The sequence below is a fragment of the Rhinatrema bivittatum genome, chromosome 2, assembly GCF_901001135.1.
Source record: "Rhinatrema bivittatum chromosome 2, aRhiBiv1.1, whole genome shotgun sequence".
Lineage (NCBI taxonomy): Eukaryota > Metazoa > Chordata > Amphibia > Gymnophiona > Rhinatrematidae > Rhinatrema > Rhinatrema bivittatum.
The window spans coordinates 95307477-95324719 of record NC_042616.1 but is presented as its reverse complement, the minus strand read 5'-3'; the positions used below and the strand labels follow the sequence as shown (position 1 = coordinate 95324719).

The 17243-nt window shown below is 40.4% G+C and overlaps 1 protein-coding gene across 1 annotated transcript in view; it reads left to right on the top strand.

Moving 5' to 3' along the window:
* Nucleotides 1-17243, top strand: part of PAXIP1 (PAX interacting protein 1) — a 211567-nt gene that overhangs the window by 137729 nt on the left and 56595 nt on the right. The window contains exons 12-13 of the mRNA XM_029588458.1: nt 9870-10054; nt 10220-10263. Coding sequence (XP_029444318.1) covers nt 9870-10054; nt 10220-10263 — 229 coding nt within the window. The remainder of the gene's footprint in view (nt 1-9869; nt 10055-10219; nt 10264-17243) is intronic.

Below are 17243 nucleotides of genomic sequence, written 5' to 3'. Positions count from 1 at the left end.
TATACCGACATTTGTTTAGTAACCTCACATCGGTTCACAATTAACAGAAACATTGCAGCTGTGCCAACTAGAACGAACATGTGCAACATGTAAAATAAACATTTACAATAAACAATAAACTTTACAATAAACTTGTTAACGAACATATGCAATAGTGCTTTACAAGAAACTTGTTAACTGGGGGGGGAGGGGAGAGAACAGTGGAACAATGAAAGGGAAAAATAATATAGTGGTACAAAGCAAATTGTTATCTCACTGAATTTATAAGTCTATAAATAAACCGACATGATACGACCAACCGTGAATGCCGGTATAGAAAAAACCAGAAATAAAATAAATAAGTAAATAAATAAATAAATAAATTGAGTGAATTTTATAAAAACACAATTGGAAAAGAGAAAAGCTGGGTATGAGAGAAAGAAATGGGATAGAAGTCTTATATACATATATAATAAATAAATAGAAATGCATAAAAAATGTATTATTGGATGAGCATAAGAATTAGCCAGTCATTAGTTCTATGATATACATGAGTTTCTGAGCAGAAATTTCCTGTTTTAATTGTATCCTGCTTTTATTAGACCCAATTGTTTTTTGTATAGATTTGTATAGATTTTTTTTTCATTGTCTCTAAATAATACTGTCCATTTTAGAATTTTCTAAATGTATTTTGTTTGTATTTGTCAAGTGTAAGTACTTCCTGAGTGTAAAAGTATTGTGACTATTTATTTATTTATTTATTTTGGATTTTTATATACCGACATTCTCAATACATTATCAATACTACTCATTAAAGGAACATAAAAAGACGAAATTCCCACTTCCATCCCATTGCCCCTCTCCATTGCTAGTAGTACACTTTTGTGGCACAGGATCCCAAAAAAAGGAGGAAATACCTTCTGGTAGGGGGACTCGTGTCAGAGGAATTGGTTTGGGGCCAGAACTGGACAAAGACAAGGTCTAATGCCTATCAGGATTCATAGCTAGCTTTCTTGGCTCATTCTCAAGATTGCTGGAGCAGCATACAAGGAAGGCGAGCTTGATGTCATAGTCCATTTGGAGACAGATGATCTGGCTAAAAACCAGGGCAGTGTAATAAAAAGGATTTCAGGAAATTAGGGGAGGGTCCTCAGCATCTGTCAAGAGTGGTGGCCTTTTCTGAGATACTACCAAGATGTGGCAAAGCAGAAAACAGGCTGTGCCATATAATACATTTCTGTGCAGGTGTAAAGAGGTGATGTAAGGAAGAAGATTTTGGATTTCCTGGGAACTCATGCTTTGCTTGAAAAGAGAAGACTTTTTATTATATTGATGACCTTGTAGCAACACAATAATTATCCAAAGATATTACATGAGCTGTTGGATGCCACATACTTTGTTAATTCAGACTTGAAAGCTTATGGATGCTCCCATCTTTAATTAAATTCTGGTGTTCCGATAAAAGATATCACAGCCTGCAAACAATTCAGTTTTCTCCAGAATCAATACAATTATTAAAATTCAACACTGAAGTGTGTGTTTTTCCCTATCTTGTGCAGTTCTTTTAGCTTTTTTTGTTAACTTGAATAAAGTGGCAAGAATAAAGAACTGAGATCAAACTATGCATCTACAAGGAACAGTCATAGAAATATAAAGCAGCTATTCAACAAACAAAAAACAGATTATAGCTGCAAACGTTTTCAACTAGTATGAAAACTCTGCAAGCTTGAATCTCAAATATTTACTACCACTACAGATGACCTCTCCGCAGATGATTTTGCTGAGTTCTTCAAGGAAAAAATCCAAACTGCATGCTGCTGCTTCATTTTCTCCTCCCCTTACTCCCCCGGTCCTAAATTATTTATCTACCTTATCCACCCTTCCTTTAACCATAGTTATGCCTCCTCCTACTTTGGCCAGATCAGTTCAACACTCTACTAACAGTATCCTTCTGTCCAGACCCCCAAAGAAGTAGAAAAAAAATTCATTAGAGCAGTGGTTCTCAACCCAGTCCTGGGAACCCCCCAGCCAGTCGGGTTTTCATGATATCCACAATGAATATGCATGAGAGAAAATTTGCATGTTATGGAGGCAGTGCATGCAAATTTTCTCTCATGCATATTCATTATGGATATCATGAAAACCCGACTGGCTGGGGGGTCCCCAGGACAGGGTTGAGAACCACTGCATTAGAGGATCAGTTGATTCACCTGCCCATGCGACTTCGATACCTCCCAAATATATCTGCAGCTTAAGACATTTAGCTCTCGAGATAACCACTATAATGAATGTCATACAAAGCTCTATGTCTCTCCACCTACAAAGGCAATAATCAAATCTGTCTTGAAGAAACCTGGCTCTGACAGAAAACAGTTTACTACTATTGACCTTCAGCTTGCCCTTTCTATGTAAACTAGTGGAAAAAGTAGTCTATGTCCAACTCCTAGACTTCTTAGAAGAGGGTAACATCCTCCATTCCTATCGGTCCAGGTTCAAGAAAGGCCATGGATCAGAATCTATACTTTAGCCATACCCAACAGTATTCATATTAATGTTGACCAAGGTGACAGCTCTTGCCTAGTGCTACTAGATATCTCCTCTGCCTTTTACACAGTCGACCACCAACTTCTGATAACATTGTTTAAGTGACATCAGCATTGAAGACACAATCCTCAAATGGTTTGATTCTTTCCTGGATAACAGGCCCCAGGCCCTATGGTGAGCAAATAAATCATCCTCACACAAAGATCTCTCCTGAGTGCCTCAGGATTTAGAGCATTCTCCTTTTCAACATTTACATTTCTTTCAATCTTTGACCTCATTCTTCAGTATTGATCGGCGCCATTTTGCTAATGACATCTAACTCTTCTTCAAAATAAAATCAGACAATATCTCATCCATCGCCAGTTGTAATCACGGTCTTACAGCAGTAGCCCAATGGCTCTACAACCACAAAATCATCCCCTCCAAATCAGAACTGATTAAGTTGACAAGTGCACCCCTTACTATCTCTGCCCTCCCTTCAGGAACTCCTTTATAACCAAAGAGGTTAACTTTCAAAACTGCTCATGTGCACTCATATACATGTGTATATGGGCGCATGGTAATTTATTAACTATATTTTATAACCTGCGAGCAAATGATTTGCCCAGGTTATAAAATACAAATACATATGCTCACTCATATGTTTGCTTATGTAAAAACTCCGAGCCACACAAGTTTGGACTTATCCGGAAAATTAGCAATACTTATCTGGATAAATTCCAGTTTATACAGCTAAGTAGCAGCACTTAGCTGGCTAATTCTGAAAAGCAATACTTTTCCGTCTAATTAGCACTTTTCCGATTTATCCGGATATGTAAGGTAGCTGGATAAATCTAAAACAAAAATGCTACTTATCCGAATAAGGTCAAATTTGTCCTAAGTAGCAGCAAATGTTGCGCTTGGAGGTGGACCCTTATCCTGGAGCAGTGGAGAATGGCTTCCTGGTAGGGACCAGGAAGCACCTGCCCCCAGGGGGCGGAGCACAGGAGGAGACAGAGGCTAGGATGAGCTTCACCACTGGAAGCCCGCGGTCCCCCCAGGTGGAACCCTTAGGGACCCGGGCCGCTTGGACTTATGTGGGCCTCGCAGGGTGTCCCAGAGAGGTAGCAGAGAGGCATGCCCATGATCAGCAAGGAAGCACGGTCGGCCACTAGGCTGTAGGTCTGGAGGAGCAAGGAAGGCCAGCACAGCGTAGGCGATGGCAAGGGACAAAGCCAGAATCAGGAGACATGGTCAGTGGCAGCCAGGATCAGTCCGAGGAATAGTCAACGAAGCAGGGGTCAGGTTCCAGAGTCAAACGAGGTCACCAGGCAGGCAGAAGTCAGGATCCAGGCAGCGAATAGAATGGTCAAGGAGTAGGCCGAGGTCAGTACCAGAGAGACAGTCCAAGGGTACTACCTGGGGAGACAGGGCAGACAGACGCTGGAACAGTAGGACACTGGAACAAGACTGTGAACGCGGAAGCAAACTAGTACACTTACAGTGCCGACCCAATTGCCAAGGCAAGGAAGTGCAGGCAGGGACTTCCTTATATCGTACATTCAATCAGGGCGCGCTGCGGAGCTAGGACCCGCCCCTGGCCTTACAAGAGGCTGGGTGGTCCACGCGCAAAGGGGTGTGGCCAACCCCACTGGGGACGCAGAGCTCCGGCGTGAGGCCTGGTGCGCAGTGGAAGGCCTGGTGACCGCTGCCACGGGCCGCCGAGGCCTGGAGGAGCTCACGGCTGCCACTGGGGAGGCCGACCCGTGACCTGCAGAGGAGCTAGCGAGGTGAGCAGGCCTGTGCGTGGGCCGGGCGCGCAACAGCAAAGGCACTACTTAGCCAGATAAGTTGGAATTTAGCCAGATAAATGTGCGAAAATATTTGCATATTTTTAGCTTGAATTTTAAGGGGATATGAGAATACATTTTACTTGCGTTACTTAGACACATTTATCCCCTGTAAGTCAGCTTTTATTTGCGTAAGTCGGGGATTTTATAACATACTCATGACAATGAAATTACCAGTGTTACCAATTAGTCTACCAGTCCGCCCAGTCTAACTGCACTTTGTGAAGAACCTCGTGGCTGTTCAGCCTAAAGTTCCCCCATTTCATCAGATCTCTCACCCAGTCATTTTTCCACTTTTCAGATGTTTATAATCAATTACATCAGAAATTGAGCAGGAATAAATATACACAAATAAAAAACTTAATGCGAGTCACATTGGCAGGTTGTAAATTAGCAATTTATGTGTAGAACTGTTGGCCCTGCCCCGGAATGCCCTTGGCCCGCCCCTTTTTACACGCAAATTTATTTGCCGTCCCCGATATACACATGTATGTTGTGATTTTTAAAATAGTATATATTCACATATGTGGTGTTTTTGTTTTTTTGTCTGCATCTTTTGAAACTTCACATTTAAGGATTCAGTGTGAAGTTTGAGAGTTCAACGTGACCATAGCCTTACAGAATAAATTCATGTCCCAAAGGTGGTAAGGACCTGCTTTATATATCTGCGCCAGATTCACTAACTTTGCTACTATTTTGATAAATGCCTCCCAACTCTTACAAAGTACAGCTGCCAAATTTTGGAGGGCAAAGCAACTGATCATGTAAGGCCAAGCTTAAGTCAGTTACACTGGCTCCCAGCCAAGAACAGCATACAATTCAAAACTCTCTGCTTTGTCTTTAGGTATGTAAATATGTCCTCTGAGTATCTTCCAGCTTCTGTTCTCCTACACTCTGTTAAGAGAACTTCGCTCCTCCCAAATAGCCCTTTTAGCCTGTCCTCTGACTTCAGCTAAATTAACCAGATTTCATGCATTTAGTTGCTTTGCCCCAAAATTATGGAACAAGATACCACTATCCCTAAGCCTTGAGACATCCTACCTTACCTTCAGGAAAAGAGGTCCATGATTAGCTATTTACCCACACCTTCCCCTAAATTCCACTGACAAAACTGTGCTAAAGACAGTGCCAAAAACACTCTTATCTTTAGATGCTTCTGCTTTTGAAAGCAATAAGTTCTGTAAATGCCCTTTTTGTTTCCCAAATGGATGTGATGTTGCTTTATTGAAAGAGGCTAGGGAAAATATGGATCCATTGGTTACCATCATTATCAACTTATCTCTGTCTCAAGGAATGGTACCTACTGTTATGAAGAAATCTGTTGTCAGACCCCTGTTAAAGAAAAACGGGCTTGACCCAAGTAATCCAGTGAATTACCGACCAGTTTTGTCTGTGTCTTTTAACTAAAATTTTAGAAAAAATTGTGCTTTGGCAGTTGACAGATTTTTTTTAGATGAATTTCGTATTCTAGACCCTCTTCAGTTTGGATTTCGTCATTCTCTAAGTACGGAAACCTTGATTGTTTCATTATTTGACAACTTTAGGAGAGAATTTGATTTGGGGAAAATATTTATATTGGTAACTCTCCATATTTTGGCTGCTTTCGATATGATCAATCATGAGGTCTTGTTGTAATGCCTTGAAGAATGTGGTATTTCAGATTGTGTACTAGGATAGTTCAGGTCCTATCTTTTGGATGGGTTACAACAGGTCAGATTGGGCAGTGAGTCGTCTTGATGTCTCGATATTAAATAATGTCGCAGGAAGCGCAGACTTCAGACTTCTGAAGGGATTTAAAATGGGCTACATATTGCACGCAGACAACATCCAATTCTATATTGAAGTGCAGTGGAATACGACCAAAACTGGTGAATTGGTGAACATCTGTATGTTCTCTATTAAGTAAGCAGTGGCTTCATTCTAACAAGCTAGCCTTTAAAGTGGAAAAGACCAAAATCATGATAATTCAGTGACCTCAAAGTGGCCAAATTCCAACATCCCTTTCTTTTGATGATGATGATGAAAAACTAGCATCCTGTGTGAAGACATTAGGAATATGGATTGACTCCAGTCTTCCTTTTAAGCAGCATATTAAATCTGTGGTCAAATCAGGTTTTTATAATCTGCATGTACTTCATGGTTTCAAATCTCTTCTTTTTAATGAAGACTTCCGTGCAGTGGAACAGGCGATGATTTTGCCTCTTATTGACTATTGCAGCATTGACCTTACTAGATTGTAATTTATATCTATAAAGGCACTCCGAATACTGATGAACTTTGCAGCATAATTAATCTCGGGGATTGCCCACTGTGAACATATTATGCCAGTATTTTATGATCTTCAATAACTTCCAATACAATACTGAGAAAACACAAAATGACACTGCTAATGCCTGAACTACTACAACTAAATGCTTTCCCTTGCGTTAATGAGATGTTGAAACGATATAGACCAACCAGGTGATTGTGATCCTCTCAATGTGGCCTCTTAGAGGTTCCTTCATTAAAAAGGCTTGAATGGGAAAAACAAGTGATCTTGCATTCCCCATTTCTGCTCCTGAATTTTGGAACACCTTACCTGGAAACTTGTGTTAACTGAATGCATCAAATCTTTTAAATCCCTGTTGAAGACTGTTCTATTCAAACAAGCTTATGAAGAATTTTTAACTTAATGAATTGATATCTTCTGAGCCATACTTTGATTGTCCTATTTTAGATGTAAATTTTAAGCTGATTAAGTTTTATTGTACTTTTATATATTTATGTATTTTAATGTGAATGTTTCCATATTAGTTGGCCTTCTGTTTTTATGATAGTGTACATTGGAAATGTAAATCGCTTTGAGTTTTTGGCAATTAGGTGATTAACAAATACAAATAAATAATAAAAAATAATCTTTCATATTCGCTATGTTGATTGTAAACTGTGACACTGTCATAGGAATCTAATTACAAATTTGGTTGTACTCTGGCTTGACCAGCTTGGAAAAGGTGGAATATCAAATGTTTAATAAATAAGTGTGCACTATACCCAGAGTTGGCAAGCTCTCCCCTTTTATATGTGTGAGTTGTTTTCTGTCTTCCTACTAGTTCCCTTAGCCCCTCCCTTTCTGATCTCCACCTCTGCTAAATAAGTTATTTCTTACCTGTTCTCAGTGATGGCTGCACTGATGCATGTGCATTCATACAGTGTTCTTTTCAATACAAGAGAACACCAAACAGAGGTATCAGGAATTCTAAAATTTATAAAGCCTCCAAAACAATCCTCAGCAGTGCCAGTGCACAAACCTCTAAAGGATCTACTAGCAAAATATTGGAATACTCTCCTATCCCTCAAATACAAGGTCAACAAATGCCCAGGTCATAAAAAGGTACAGCTGCCACATGATTATGTAGTGGTGGAGTTAGCACTAGGAAAAGCAAAGGAGTCTAAAATTTGAGTATTTCTCCTGGAAAAGAATGCAAACTTTTGGATACCATGGGGACAAAATTCTATAATTTCAAGGTCAATAGCACCCTTTTCCACCAACACTTCATTGCAAAGACAATTCTATAAGATGGGACACAAATACTTTTATTAGCCCAATACTGGCCACATCAAGCTTAGTTCCTTTGGCTACAGAGACTATCAATTTTTCAACCAATCCATCTACCAATTTTTCATATCTACTGTCTTAGAACGAGGGCATATTTCTTTACCTCAGCTTTCGATCACTAGCACAAACAGTATGGATGTTGAGCTTCAATTTCTAGAAACCTTGTTTATCTGTGGAGATTAAAGCAATATTGCTTGCAGCAAGAAAACCTTCAATGAGACATTCTTATGGCTTTAAATGGAACAAATTTTCAGTATGTAAGGCCCATTAACAAGACCCATTTAGTTGTGATTTTTGACATTGCTATATTACTTTCTTCATCTTTCCAACTTGATTGAAAAACTAATTCCATCAGAATATATTTAAGTGCTGTAGCATCATATCGTCAACCATCAAATGATTTCCCAGTTTCAAAAATTTGAATAATATAAAAATGTATAAAAGGCCTAAACAGTTTATGCCCACCTGTAAAAGAGCCTCCAGTGCAGCGAGATCTAAACTTAGTGTTCTCAACTCTAATGAAATCACCCTTCGAGCCTATGGTGAACAATAAGTTCAGATTTTTTTTTAAATAGAACATACTGTTTCTCATACTGATCTTCTTGGCTCCAAGAGTAAATGAACTTTAAGCATTAGTAATTCATTCTCCTTTCTTACAAATATTCAGGAACAAAATAATGTTCGTGCCAAAAGTAGTTTCCCAATTCCACTTAAATGAATCCATCAAACTACTTACATTCTTCTCAAAGCTGCACTCCAACACAGCAGGATTAGATGCCAAGATCTTTTTCAATTCTTTATTGAAGTGGAGACGAGTCTAAATGAATACAGCCCGACTCTGGCCGAGTTTCGCCGCCCTCACAGCGGCTGCCTCAGGGGCTTGGGATATGTATGTTTTGGACTCAGGTTAGCTGATCAAGCTGTTGGCTTTGTATATCAATATTGTTTGTACAAACATAAACCGCAAGAGCATTGAATCTTTTCTTTTCAAATGTAATTCATAATCTTGTAATCATGATTCATGTATTGGCTCCTTGCGCTTCGCATTCATTACGAGTGGAGACTATAATCTAAGAAAGTAGCAGAGTGTCAAGAGATTAAGCAGTCCTTACAGCTTTAAAGGAATATATCTTCATCTTTATTATTCCACAGAAACTCCACAATCTTGGGTAAAATAATCAGCCGGATTTCGCCCCACAGGCTGCATCGGGAGGGACAGAAGACCCAATTCTGTCAGAATGCGCTGTTAAAAAGCTTTTCAAATTGTGGTCTACTGTCCCTCCCGATGCAGCTGTGGGGCGAAACACGGCTGATTATTTTACCCAAAATTGTGGAGTTTCTGTGGAATAATAAAGATAAAGATATATTCCTATAAAGCTGAAAAGACTACTTAATCTCTCGACACTACTTTCTTTGATATATGATTGAGTGTGGACTTAATCTCCATTTGCCTTTGTGAAAGCAAAGATGCTTACATGTAACAGGTGTTTTTCTGTAGACAGCAGAGCAAATCAGCCACACAGTCCAACCTACCTCCCTGTAGAGTTGAATGTTATCTAATGAAAAGACTGAAGAAACGCACATGAAATTTCCCATGCATGCTCAGAAAAATTTCCTTTACGATCTCTGAGAGAGCACATCTGAGTCAGTGTCATTGAATGATATCACCTATGATGTTCTGTCTATGTGGAGAACACCTGTTACAGGCAAGCAACTTCTCTTTATATGAAGCTCTGAAGTTCTCAGGTAAGGATAGAGACTACAGCAGATTAGTTTTCAGTCTAGGAACACTGCCATTTCAAAAGCTGTTCTTTTAGCAATATTGGTTGAATATTTAAAGATGCAACATTAGATCACAATGCAGGAAATGTCTAATACCTCATATATTTAACTGAGGTCATTTTTTTTATTTGTACAAAAAGACCAAATGGTTTAAAGTATGAGAAAGCTAAAGAATGGAGAATACCCTGTGTCAATGCGCAATGGCTTTGTGACATTCTTCTTGGAAACTTTGAAGCACTACGACAGATGCAGCACAATCGATACACAGTATTTAATCTCCAAGAACCTCTCGCGCCATCACATCATCTGATTTCAAACCTGCTAGGTAAGTATACATTGGAATTCTTTATTTAACGAGATCAGTAAATATTCTGTTCTTGTTGAGCAAAGAGATAATAATATTCAGCTGTATGCGTGAAAGAACATAATCAGGTAGTAAAATGGTTGTTTCATTACGATAACTGCAGTTTACCTTTTTTCATTTGTACAGATGCTTGGAGAGTTCCAGTAAAGGTATCATCGGAACTCTTACTGGTATGCTAACTTAATGTTTCTAGTATTTACAGTAAATAAATTACCGGGTTTCTGTTTCTTTTAAAAAAGATTGGGGATTTCTAAATGATGTGGCTGGAAACATGACTTTTTAAGTGTGATGATGATTACTAAAAAAAAGAAGAAAGTGTGCTCCCTAATATAGTAATCAACTGTGGCTGGAAGGTAATAGTAATGCATACACAGTATAGTTATTCATAGGTCACATGATGATAGCATGGGTAACATGTGAAATAAAATGATGCAGCATTGGCATTTCCTTTCTTTGGCTTTATAAGTGAGGAGCCTTAACTTTATTCAGTTAGCTTTCATTTATTTTCTTTGTTCTAGCAGAGAGAAAAAAAAATGTTAGGCTATTCAGATGGAAGGGAAAGTTCATAGTCAATGGACTTAGTTATCTTGTGGTAGGAGGAGGAAGGAGTAAGCCTTGTCTTGAACTGTGGATGCTGTCTTGCTGTACAAAGAAAGTGGAATTTTGCTCTGGAGAGTGATAATGTGCTGTCCATGCTAGGAACTGGAATTTCAGGCATGCTGCACTTTTTTTTTTTTTTAACTTCCACCGTTTCTGATCAGATATCGAGCTGTCTTCCTGCCCTATCCAGAAGGATGACTAGTCATTTTCTGTTTAGTTTGAGGAGCAGTAAACTTCTCCGTTTCTTACACTGCTTCTTCTATAACTCTTCCTTCTTTGGGCGTCATTCCTTCTCAAGTTTTAATTCTTTCCCAGCTCAGAAACCATTGCTGTTACTAGTAATTTTGTTCCCCTGCTTTCATATTGCTGTAACTATGAAGTTATGCCAACATAATTTACTCAATAAGAGGTCCTTTCTGTCACTTCTTGTTGAAAGTCTATTAATAGGTGCTCTAGTTCTCAGTAAGATGGATTTCTGTAGCATCTTTTTGTTTACTTCCCTTAGGCCTGGATTTATCAAAATGCGATAAGTATCGCATGCGATAGCAAAAGGGGTGTGGTTTATGCTAATTTACAGTTTATTGCAATTTGCGCTATTTACCTCTCTCTCTCCCCCCCCCCCCCCCCCCCCCCCCCGGGAGCTTTAAATCTAATCGACCCCTCTGTGTAATTCTCCATGTGTAAATTATAAAGTGTAAATTGTATTTTATTTTTCCATGTAAACAACTTCTCCGTGCTTCCACCACGGCTCTTCAGTTAGAAATCGTTAATCTATCCTTTTTTTCCAACAGCCCTGTTTGACTTTCCCTGTTGTAATGTAACTTTCGCTTTCAGTGTTAATTGGTTTACCCTGAGTTCATTGTAAACCGGTGCGATAAGACATGGCTCTTGAGCATCGGTATATCAAAAGAATTTAAATAAATAAATAAATAAATAAAATCTACTCAAACAGGCCTTTCAGGAGATATCGCCAAATGTGATCAAACCTTACCGCCTGGTAATGCTATTCAAAAAGGTGTAGTTAAAATTGGCGTTAAGTCTGTGCAATAGCACTTCGCACACTGGCATACCCAACCCACTCCCCGCCCCAACTCCTCTTTTCCAAATTTGCATCGCACCATACGATATGGTGCTATCGCATGCATTAAAGACATTTTCGCATGCGAAAACGCCTTAGCGCATTTTGATAAATGGACCCCCCTTAGTTTTCCCTCCACCCTCTTATTTCCCTGAGCCAGACCCGGGGTATGATTCACTAAGCTTTTTTTCCCCATAGGTACAGAATGAGACAAAAAGCTTTGGCAAATCAGGCCCGTCATTTTCTTTCTCTCGCACTATATGCAGAAAATAATTCCCGTTTTGTGTCTGTTCATGGTTTCACTTCAGAGTACAGTAATTTCATATCCATAGAGTGTGTGCTTAGCTGCATTTCTCTTTAAGTTCTTTAAATTGCATTGCTTCTCAATCTAGGATAAACTGCCTCCATACCATAATTACCGCTGTTGGAGCTCAGGCCCCTGTAGAACTTTACTCTAAATTTACCAGACTGGTGCCATCTTGGCCTATCCCAGCGCAAGCATCCAGCACAGAAAATTAATTGGTGTTATTGTGGAATAATGTATGGACTTTCCAGCTGGATTGAGGGAGGGCAATTTTAGACAACTGATTTACATTTTTTGGAATTTTGTCCTCGTGTGTGTGCATAGTGCATAACTGTGTAAATTCAAATTTATTGTATTCATCCTCCATTAGTTCCTTTTCCCCAACCTGTCTCAGTTTCTGCCGTAATGTAACTCATGTAGAATACCTGCATCTAGTGTTTGGTGTCAAAAATAAGATTGAGCATATTTTGTTTTACCATCTACAAAGTGCTTTCTGTTAAAAAGTTAGATTTATGTTGCAATTATGAATTGAGCCCAGTTATATTTAGTAGCTTTTTTGGCATTATTTGTACTGGCAGTAAAACTGAATTTCTTAATCCTTGTCATGTTGACCTTAATTTTTAAGAACTATCAGTGCCTTATGTCACTTGATTTATTAAGAGCTTCGCTTGCACCAGGACACCTAATTTTAAATAAACAGCCGTCAGCTAGATTTAGGATAAATGCCTTATGCGGCATTGAAGATTTTTCTTACTGTACCTGCTTTCTGCCAAATCAGTCTGACACCATTCTTTCAGCTGTCTTCACGTACTCATCAGAGAGCAAAAGCAAAGCTTGCCATTATAATCTGTTTGTTTTTTTTCATGCTGTCACAATATTTATAGTAAAATTCCCTTTTGAAAGCAATCAGTTCCAGTCTGTGCCTCCAACACTGATATAAATGCACTGTTCTCAGCTTTCTGCCTTCAGCGGCTTTCTGGATTTGAATAGAGTTTGAGACAGTTGGGAGCAATGCTGCTCATGTTCTTTTGATCAGCTACCACCAGGTTTGAACTTTTAAAATAAGAACGTAAGAAGCTTCCATACTGGGTCAGACTGAAAGTCCATCAAGCTCAGCATTCTGCTTCTAACAGTGGCAAATCCAGGTTACAAGTACCTGGCAAGTACCCAAACATTAAATAGATCTCATACTACTAATGCCAGTAATAGCAGTGGCTATTCCCTAACGGGCCGATACAGAAAAACACGCGGGAGAGCTGGCAAGTGCCTGCTCTCCCAGTGCGTGCACAGGCCACTCTCCTGGGCACGCGATTCAGGAGGGTGGCCTATGCAAATTAGGGCCCGCGGTAAAAGGAGGTGCTAGGGACACTAGCGCGTCCCTAGCACCTCCTTTTTGTCAGGAGCGGCAGCTGTCAGTGGGTTTGACAGCCGACGCTCAATTTTTCCGGCGTCTGTTCTCAAACACTCTGACAGCCACGGGTTCAGAAAACGGACGCCGGCATAATTGAGCGTCCGTCTTCCGACCCACGGGCCGATTTAAAATTTTTTTTTTTTAATTTTTACTTTTTTTTTTTACTTTTGGGGCCTCCGACTTAATATCACTATGATATTAAGTCGGAGGGTGTACAGAAAAACATTTCTTTTCTGCTTTTCTGTACACTTCCCCGGAGCCGGCCGAAATTAATGCCAGCCTTTGGGCAGGCGTTACTTTCTGTATCGCGCGGGAATAACTAATAGGGCCATCAACATGCATTTGCATGTTGCGGGCACTATTGGTTTCGGGGGGGGTTGGACGTGCATTTTTGACGCGCTATCACCCCTTACTGTATAAGAGGTAAAGCTAGCACGTCGAAAACGCACGTCCAAATCTGGGCTAACAGTGCGCTCCACCCGCCCCCCAGCCTACCTAAATCCTCCCCCCACCTTTATTTTGTAAATTACGCCTGCCGGCAGGCTGCCAGTACTCAATCCCCCGGCACGGCCGCTGTGCCGGAGGCCCCTTCCCCACCCCTTTCACAAGGCCCTGGGACATATGCGCGTCCCGGGGCTTTGCGCGCTTCGCTGGGCCTATGCAAAATAGGCTCGGCACGCGCAGGAGTGATTACACGCGTAAATCCTGAGGATTTACACGTGTAACCCTTTTAAAATTCCCCTGTGTGTTGAGTGAAAAAGAATTTTCTCCAATTTGTTTTAAACGTGCTACTTGCTAACTCCATGGAGTGCCCCCCCAGTCCTGTGATCTGAAAGAGTAAATTACTGATTCATATTTACCCATTCTAGACCTCCTACGATTTTATAGACCTCTATCATATCTCCCCTCAGCTGTCTCTTCTCCAAGCTAAACAACCCTAACCTTTTTAGCCTTTCCTCATAGGGGAGCTCTTCCGTGATTTCTTTTTTTCGGTGTTTACTGAAGAGGATGTTGGGGAGGTACCCATACTGGAGAAGGTTTTCATGGGTAATGATTCAGATGGACTGAACCAAATCATGGTGAACCTAGAAGATGTGGTAGACCTGATTGACAAACTGAAGAGTAGTAAATCACCTGGACCGGATGGTATACACCCCAGAGTTCAGAAGGAACTAAAAAACGAAATTTCAGACCTATTAGTAAAAATTAAAATCATCCATTGTACCTGACGACTGGAGGATAGCTAATGTAACCCCCATATTTAAAAAGGGCTCCAGGGGCGATCCAGGAAACTACAGACCGGTTACCCTGACTTCAGTGCAGGAAAAATAGTGGAAAGTATTCTAAACATCAAAATCACAGAACATATAGAAAGATATGGTTTAATGTAACAAAGTCAGCATGGCTTTACCCAAGGCAAGTCTTGCCTCACAAATCTGCTTCACTTTTTTGAAGGGGTTAATAAACATGTGGATAAAGGTGAACCTGTAGATGTAGTGTACTTGGATTTTCAGAAGGCATTTGACAAAGTTCCTCATGAGAGGCTTCTAGGAAAAATAAAAAGTCATGGGATAGGTGGCGATGTCCTTTCGTGGATTATAAACTGGCTAAAAGACAGGAAACAGAGAGTAGGATTAAATGGACAATTTTCTTAGTGGAAGGGAGTGGGCAGTGGAGTGCCTCAAGGATCTGTATTGGGACCCTTACTTTTCAATATATTTATAAATGATCTGGAAAGAAATACGACGAGTGAGGTAATCAAATTTGCAGATGATAACAAAATTGTTCAGAGTAGTTAAATCACAAGCAGACTGTAATAAATTGCAGGAAGACCTTGTGAGGCTGGAAAACTGGGCATCAAAATGGCAGATGAAATTTAATGTGGACAAGTGCAAGGTGATGCATATAAGGAAAAATAACCCATGCTATAGTTACACAATGTTAAGTTCCATATTAGGTGCTACTACCCAAGAAAGAAATCTAGGCGTCATAGTGGATAACACATTGAAATCGTTGGCTCAGTGTGCTGCGGCAGTCAAAAAAGCAAACAGAATGTTGGGAATTATTAGAAAGGGAATGGTGAATAAAGTGGAAAATGTCATAATGCCTCTGTATCGCTCCATGGTGAGACTGCACCTTCAATACTGTTTACAATTCTAGTCGCCGCATCTCAAAAAAGATTTAATTGTGATGGAGAAGGTACAGAGAAGGGCGACCAAAATGATAAAGGGAATGGAACAGCTCCCCTATGAGGAAAGACTAAAGAGGTTAGGACTTTTCAGCTTGGAGACGAGACAGCTGAGGGGGGATATGATAGAGGTGTTTAAAATCATGAGAGGTCTAGAACAGGTAGATGTGAATCTTTTTTTTACTTTTTTGGATAATAGACTAGGGGGCACTCCATGAAGTCAGCATGTGGCACATTTAAAACTAATCGGAGAAAGTTCTTTTTCACTCAACGCACAATTAAACTCTGGAATTTGTTGCCAGAAGATGTGGTTAGTGTAGTTAGTATAGCTGTGTTTAGAAAAGGATTGGAAAAGTTCTTGGAGAAGAAGTCCATTACCTGCTATTAATTAAGTTGACTTAGATAATAACCACCGCTATTACTAGCAACGGTAACATGGAATAGACTTAGTTTTTGGGTACTTGCCAGGTTCTTATGGCCTGGATTGGCCACTGTTGGAAACAGGATGCTGGGCTTGATGGACCCTTGGTCTAACCCAGTATGGCATGTTCTTATGTCCAGTACAACTATATATATTTTTTGAGATGCCATGACCAGAATTGCACACAGTATTCAAGGTACGGTCTCACCATGGAATGATACAGAGGCATTGTCATTTCTCCATTTTCCCTGTACGTACCCGGATCAGTCCAGACAGTGGGTTGAGCCTCCTTTCCAGCACAAAACAGGAAGATAGAATCTGACTTAAATAAGGCATCTGAAGCTGCCAGTATGACATTGCAGAAAGCAGCTTGCACATATATTGTGGCAAGGTCCGGTTTCCATCTGGTACAACATGCTCAAGAAAAGTTGGTGGATGAGTCTCTCCAGGAGCAGCAAACATTTCCTTTAATCTAGTGTGAGTGGTGGCAGCGGAATGGTGTCGGTAGTGACATCAAGGAGGCTTCTCTGGCTTTAAAATTGGTCTTCTGACTCTATTTCTAAGATGAATCTGACCAGCTAGCCTATAAGGAATAGCTGTTTGGAGATGAGCTTGAAAAGATAGCCAAGGCCTGAGGTGAGTTCAAGATACCAAGGCTCCCAAAGGACAAACCCAAGGGTTCTTCCCAGTCTCTGCCAGCCTTGAATAAGTTTCAGGATTCCTGACAATTTAAGTAAGGAAGGTTTTTTGGTTCTCAGACAGCCCGGTCATTTGGGTGGTATCAGTCCTTTCGATCCTCCAAAAGAGGGGAAAAAGATAGCTGTTTGGGGTCAGGTGCCTCTCAAATGTCCCAATGAGATTTGTGGGGCCCAGTCTGTGATTCAGGAGATAAGAGGACATTTGCCAACATCCTATCGGACTTTGGTCCCATGGATGCAGGAAGTTATTCAGAAGGGTAATGCCCTAGAATTCTTTTGGCTAGTTTCTAGTGCATTTATGGCTTCCCTGTGTCATTCTGTGCTGAAGTGAGCTGCACAACTCATCCTCTGCCATGGTTAATGAGGATGACAGTGAAGGAGCCAGCATTCACTCCCACAGTCATTCTGAACCTTGGGTAGCAGGAGAACTACCATCAACAGCTTAGCCAG